The sequence below is a fragment of the Rhagoletis pomonella genome, unplaced genomic scaffold, assembly GCF_013731165.1.
Source record: "Rhagoletis pomonella isolate Grant_MI unplaced genomic scaffold, Rhpom_1.0 Rhpom_scaffold_00012, whole genome shotgun sequence".
Classification (NCBI taxonomy): domain Eukaryota; kingdom Metazoa; phylum Arthropoda; class Insecta; order Diptera; family Tephritidae; genus Rhagoletis; species Rhagoletis pomonella.
In genome coordinates this window covers 13,740,489-13,747,461 of record NW_023458566.1, presented here as the reverse complement: position 1 = coordinate 13,747,461, position 6,973 = coordinate 13,740,489, and the positions used below count along the sequence as shown (strand labels likewise).

The window sequence follows — 6,973 nt, the reverse complement described above, 5'->3', positions numbered from 1 at the left end:
TAAGTATGTACTTACGTTGACAATAGCATAACGAAGATGAAATTTAAAACGATAGATCAAAGACAAAAATGACGAAGTAAAAACGAGCAAAATGTGTAGACGGAAGACTGTTTGTGAAACTAAAAATCCCCCCAAAGTCATGAAACTACTTTAAAGAAAATGAATGAATGAGTTAGATTTTAGTCTCAGTAATTTCAACGAGTTTTACGCAAGCTCCCATACGCCAAAGAGATCGTAGTCACGTTATTTAAACTAACAAAGTAATGCAGTCAGAGATACAGCAGGGACACCGATGGAATGATAAAATCAACAAAATCAATAGAAAAGTAATTGCCACACCAAATTAAGTACTTTTGTCGGAGTATACCCGCTGACATCATGACAAATACGCAATACACACAAATGTGGATGAGTAAAAAAAAAAACAAAATGGATTTCACATTGAAATGCCATTTTGGCAAATGCAACGAACTCGTATAATAGACAAGCAGCAAATATGAAATTCCACGCACAAGTAAAAGTGTACGATACGCATATGCAACTGCTTGTCTAAGCCAAAAAAATAATGAAAAAAAATAAAAACAAAAATTAAAAAAAAAATTGATAAAAAAACAAAAACAAAATAAAAAATATCAGCATACCCAGTGCTCAAAATTATAAGCGCTTTTAAATAAATGCATGCACGTAGGCCTTTTTACTTTAAATAAGACTTATTCTTTGATCAATTCATGTCAAATGGACCAATGGTTGGAATCGACCATTTTTGACTTGGATGAATTTTGCCAAAGAAAAAAATTAATTTTTTTCAAAAGTTATGCAAAGTTTTAGGTTGCACATTATCCGGGATTTCGCAAGTTTATTTTTTGAATATCTCAAAAACCAGTAAACTTGCAAAAATTGTGTTGGTTTAGTTTTAAACGTGATATTTATTTTAAAAATAATAAAAAAAAATGCAAAAATAAAAAAAATGACAGAATTTTGAAGTAAAAAAAATTTAAGCGAAATTTTAAAAATATTTGCCACAGTTTTTTTACGCACACAATACCTACAACTGATCTTAAGGGATCCTGAATTTTTGAAGACGGTGAATTTTTGAACTTTGAAAAAATGTTTTCCAAACTTAAAGTAAAGGTATATTAAAAATTTTTTATTTAATTTAGAGTTTGTAATATGTAGTGGTTTTAAGTTCAAAAGTTCGTATCTTAAAAAAAGACATATACTTCAAAATTCCAGGATCTTTTAAGATCGGTTAGAGATATTGTACAAAAAATTTATTTTATTTAAAATTTATGTTTTTGCTTTTACGGTTTCTTAAATTTCGAAATCCTATATTTTTTTGATTTTTTTTTTTTTAAATATATTTTTTTATATCCCAAAAATCACTTTTAAAACACAGCCATAGCCTTTTTGGAACTATAATAGGTTTTGAGGGATTCCAAAAATAATTTTACAAACAACCCGGGAATCGGGAACATTCGCGAACGATTTGTTTTTTTATGATAAAAGAAAAGTTCTAACCAAATGGATGTGATAACTCGCAATTATTTGAGAAGGCACATTCGACATCACCCGAATCTTGGAAAAACAAAAATCTCAAAAAATATTTAGATATGCCCGCTACCAAAGCGGCTTAGAATGCATTCTGTGGCCAAACACCTACACAAAGCAAACCATATTGAAGACCTCACATTTCCCTACAGGGTTTCAACTACCCCCCATTCGTATGCCCGTTCGTCGATCGACTGCCCACAGCCCAGCATGTCTAGCCATGGTCACTTTCCTACGCATACATATTTTTGGCAATTACAAATAATTGCGTGTAAACAAACAACAAAAACACAAACTATGTTATGAAAAATAAAAATTAAGAAATCAACGCTCTTACATACAAACATACTTACGCAGTAGTAGTGGCAATAAATAAGCAATTGGTAATGAGTAAACACTCGCAAATTGTTTAGTTCTAATAAAAATAGTAATTAATAAGTGAACGCGTCGGCTGTGGCCAAAAAAAAAAACAAAAACAAACAGATAAATGAACCAAAAATAATAACAATAATAATTCTAAAGAAAAATTCGCCAAGAAAATTGAAATTATTCGCATTTTTCGTTGACATTTTCATATTTTTGTTGATGGTATATGAGCCGCATCCAAAACTATGCGCAAAAATGTTGCGCACTGCCAATACATAAAAACCAAAAAAAAAAAAGAGAAAAAAAATCCTATGCCGTTTACGAGCATTTACGAGTCGGTGAAATAATAATGATGTTGTTAATACCTGACGTTGCTGCGCCGCGGCTGACACGCCTGCCTGCTGCCGCCGCCGCTGCTGCTGCTGCTGATGGTGTTGCTGATATGTTGAGGGGTTGTTGGTGTTGGCGTTTATGTTAATGTTAATGTTGATGTTGATTTTGATGGCGTTAGACACTATCAGCACACTACAGCTGCTGCTGCTGCGTTTTTGTTGTTGCTGCTTGGTGACGATCTTTTGCTAATGAATTGTTTGACACAGTTTTTGTCGCGCTTTCATTTATTTTGTACATATCTTTTTTTGTTTTTTTTTTTTGGTTTGTTTCATTTAAAAAAGTGCGAATTTTCGTAATGAGAATATTAAAATTATCGAAAATACGCGGGTGCTGAAAAACAAATACCATTGCAAGATGGAAAAAAAACGTCGGAAGTCGGAAAAATGGAGCATTTAATTATTTGAAAGTAGGTAAATGTGACAATGGGCGAACGTCACAAAATGGAAATTGACAGAGAAAGATTTGAATGAAATGCAGTTGGCGCGATTGTAGGCAAACATCAAAAAGAATTTAACTTGGCTGGTATTTCTGAGGCCTAAAATTAAAGAAATTCTTCTTTCTTAGTGGTTCACTCACAGATGACGTAAGAAGTGTACAACAAAGCAAAATATTTGCAAAAGCACTTTTTCACAGCCTCACTTTTCAGCAGCGGAAATTTCTTTTATTAAAAAAAGAAGAATTCTGAGCATTGAAGACGCCTTCAAGAACATTGGTTCGGTAGCCAAAACCTCATCGCTACACTTGGCACTTGGTATTTGCAACATCCTCACATAGCAAAGCTAGGTAGATAGGAGGCTATTCGTAGTAAGCACAAAAACTATCAACTAGGCTATGAAACATCATCGTTGACAGCTTGCTCTCGAGATATCACCTTAAACGATGCAGCATCACTGAATTGGGTAAGTATATGATCTTTATCCTTGACAAAACTGCCAACGGCTGGTCTCTCTAGTGATCAAGAGGCCACTGAAGACTGCGGCCACCAAAGCACTTAACACGCTTTCTTAAACTTTCTTCAGGTAGGCCTACATATAAGCGTCGAAAGTGGAATGCAAAACTGCCATCAGGCTTAACGAAATCAAGAAATAGACACACTTCCATATTACAGCAATGTCTTGGCCAGCGCACAAGAATTACCGACTATATACCCCCGACTCGTATTTCAGAAACTAAATTCCTGAGCTGACTTCCCATAAGAGACGAATGGGGTTCAGATTCAGTCAGGAAGAGAGAATCAATCCATGTCCACAAAAATGGGTCTAAACTAGACAATAATGGCGGTGGTTATTTACTCCTACAGGGTGATACTATTCCTGAGCAAGATTTCATTGGCTTCAAAGAGAGTTTCTGAATACCAAAAATCGGCTGGAATCCTGGCCAGTGAACCAGCGTGGCATGAAACTAAATTGCTGGAAACTGATAAATGATTCTTCTGCAAACATGTAAACTTCAAACAAACCATCAAAATTGCAAACGATAGATGGTGGGCAGAATCTAATTCTCAAATTGCACGAAAACTTTGGCTAACCACGCATGGCACTACCCAAAAGAGAAGCTATTTTCTTAACGAACATACATAGATGATCTCATATCATCACATTTTAGGAGTCTTAATTGTTACTGAGCTCTAAGTGGATATAGGTGAACGGGGATCGCTGTGAAAGTTATACCCGTCAGAGCCTACAGCCTAACTCAGCCCAGCCTGTGATTAATAAATCGAAACTGATGCAGCAACTCAACTTGGAACACAAAATTTTTTGAGGCGAAATCATCTGCTTAATATCCTTATCGCATCTAAGACTTAAACAGCAAGAAAAGAAGGCTAGTCCTTTTGGAACTTATGCTGAAAGACGCGTTTGCAAACTGAAAATTCCAGAACTATAGCCATGGAATCTAATAGGTTTATAAAAATTCAAATACTCAGTTCCAGAATTGATAAACTAGTTTTTGGCATCTTCTTTTTCCTAGCAAATCTTATATGATACCCTCTTCAAAGCCAGCTACAAAGACATCCGACTTTGGTGCTTACAAGATCCTATCTATAGAACCGTCTAAAAGACTTAGATGTCAACAACTGACTGCCTTAATGTGGTTTGCGAAACGAGAAGTCCATCATAGACCATTGCATAGAAATGCTCGTATTTGCACAATTAAGCACCAATCTTAGGCGAAAGTTATTATCTGCTTTCTACTTCCCTATTTTCTTTCATTTTAGTTACTTAAAATATCAGACGTTTGCACGCTACTTGGTTGCTAGGCTTTTTTTTCACAGCCCTGTGAATTGCTAATTTCCAAAATGTTTACGCGGTCAGTTGGTTTTACTTTTCTTTTTTTTTTTTGCTTTTCCACGCTTGCCTTTTCGCCGCTTTTCCTTACTAACTAAATGCCTTTGTAGCAACTAGTAAACAAATTCTTTTACTATGTACGCCACTGCGAATTTTTGTTTACAATGTCTTTATTTTTTTTTTTTGGCTTTTATTTCTTTTCGTGTTTCCTTTGCCACTCGTGCAGTAAGAATGAATAATACATTTGTATAGTTAATGTTAAAACAACAACGGGAGTAAAACAATTCAAAAAGTACTTTACGTACATACTTATTAGGCTTGGGGAGCTTTTTGAACTAAGGAGCGAAAGAGCCAGCTAGTTCGATTAAAAGAAATAGTTCATTAGTTCGGTCATTAAAGTGAACTAAAATTTTCTGTGGCAACACTTTAAGAAAAAATGGAAATGTAATTTTACAACACATATGGCAACTCGTTTTTCGTTGTAAGGGCATAAAAAAACAGCCGATCGGAATTCACGCTAAAAATAAATTTTCAGCCTTATCATAAGTTTCCCTTTTCCTCGAACCGGTTCACTCTTCACCCTTGGTTTCCATGGTTTTACTATGGGCGAATGATAAATTTTCGGGTGAACATTTTTTTCAATTTTTTTTTAATTTAGTGGAATTTGTATTAAAAATTAAGTATTTGAGTTGAGTTTTTGGAATTCGTTGTTAAACAAAAGACTTTGTCTTGCAGATGCCAAAGCTAAGCCCAATTTACTTGCATTTCGAGCATTCGAAATTGAAGAAAAGAAAATTAAATGCAGGCACTGCCGAATTTCGATAACCATCCTTTCGTGATCTTGGAAACTGACGACTGAATTGTGTCGTTATTGCAATCTTTTATATGTATGTATGCATGTGTTAGAAAACATATATTTTTGTTGTTCTGTAACTCAGCTCTTACTACCGAACTAGTTCAATTAGGTGAACTATAGTTCAATAAGGTGAACGAACTAGAAGTGAACTAATCTTTAAACTGAACTAAAGAATCCATCCATAAAAAAAAATCGCATTACATCCATTTCAAAAAAAAATTAAAAATCTGGCGGACGTAAGTTACAAGATCTCAATTTCTATCATCCTAATGTCAGTAGTAAATGAAAGCTCTCCAAAAATCGTTAATTATTACAGTTCATTTACGACCACAAACCAAATAAGCGGTGAAAGGGTGACAATTTGTGGCGTACCCTCTTTTTAGCCTACGCCAGATGATAGCGCTGCCCCATTGCGCCGCAAAATCTCTGTCGCAGAGCACACCGCAAGCTTTATTAGGTCGGCCTCGAATCCAAGTTGAACTAAGGATCGTATGTTTTTCATCGAATGTCGAAAAAGCCACCCAGTTACAGTGTATGTAGCTGCCTTCACGATCGTGTAAAGGAAAGTCTCGACCGACCTGTTCTTGATGTTGTACTACTCTCTGACTTCACTGCACTTACCGAGTACTTTTTCCTTGGAGCACTTTCGTTTGCGTAGTTTTCTTATTTTGATAGCCAAAGTTCGACTTTTTGCAGCTATTTTCTTTCCTCACATTATAAAGCTATCGATAAAAGTAATTACGTATCCCCCCAGCCTGGGCTTTCGCAGTAAAATTTCCCAGCTTTTCTATTTCGGATTTTTGGGTGAACACGTCGATGAGTCTACAAAAGCCCCTTACACCAACTTCCACGTCAACGCTTTCACATAATGTGGTAGCCTACACAACTACATACATGCATACATACATACGTACATATGTACATATATTTGTGCACCATTTCGCTTGGCTGGCTGACTGGCTGCTGCTGCTGCCATATTTTATAGCTATGTTTGTTATTATTGCCTTTAGCTGGTCGACTTGTTTTTGGCCATGTTTTTCACGACTACCCATAAATGTGAAAACGTTTTTTGGGCGAACCTCTGGCCTGGGCCTTGTTTCACCAATACACACTAACAAACGTTTATACCAATATATAAGTATGTGTGTGAGCTATTTAATAATTTTTGTTGTTGTTGCTCCTCTCGTTTCCACACACGCATGCTGTTGGTAATTTTAGCCATTTTCGTACAAAATACAAGCAACAGGCTGCATCGAATGACTTTAGTCAAAAAAATGATTCCTAGAATACTCGTACAGTGCCGGCGGCGCTCATGTTTTTCGTCTTTTATAAAAATAAACAAAATGGAAAATTTTTATTGTTGTTATCCCTATGTACACTATTTAGTTTACTTAGTACTGAAACATTGGCAATGCAGTTTTGTTGTTGCCGCTTTAATAGCAGCAGTGGAAATGCGTATATCGATATACTTAATCGCTGCCTGCCGGGGCACTACGAGCAATTGGCCAAATCAGCAGCTCAAATA

The 6,973-nt window shown here is 35.6% G+C and overlaps 1 protein-coding gene across 1 annotated transcript in view; it reads right to left on the bottom strand.

The window, feature by feature from the left end:
• The window catches only part of LOC118747592 (pneumococcal serine-rich repeat protein), a 141,985-nt gene extending 138,577 nt beyond the window's left edge, over positions 1-3,408 (bottom strand). The window contains exons 1-2 of the mRNA XM_036481644.1: positions 3,337-3,408; positions 2,280-2,492 (exon numbers count right to left, since the gene is read on the bottom strand). Coding sequence (XP_036337537.1) covers positions 2,280-2,492; positions 3,337-3,408 — 285 coding nt within the window. The remainder of the gene's footprint in view (positions 1-2,279; positions 2,493-3,336) is intronic.
• Between the last annotated feature and the right edge of the window lie 3,565 nt (positions 3,409-6,973).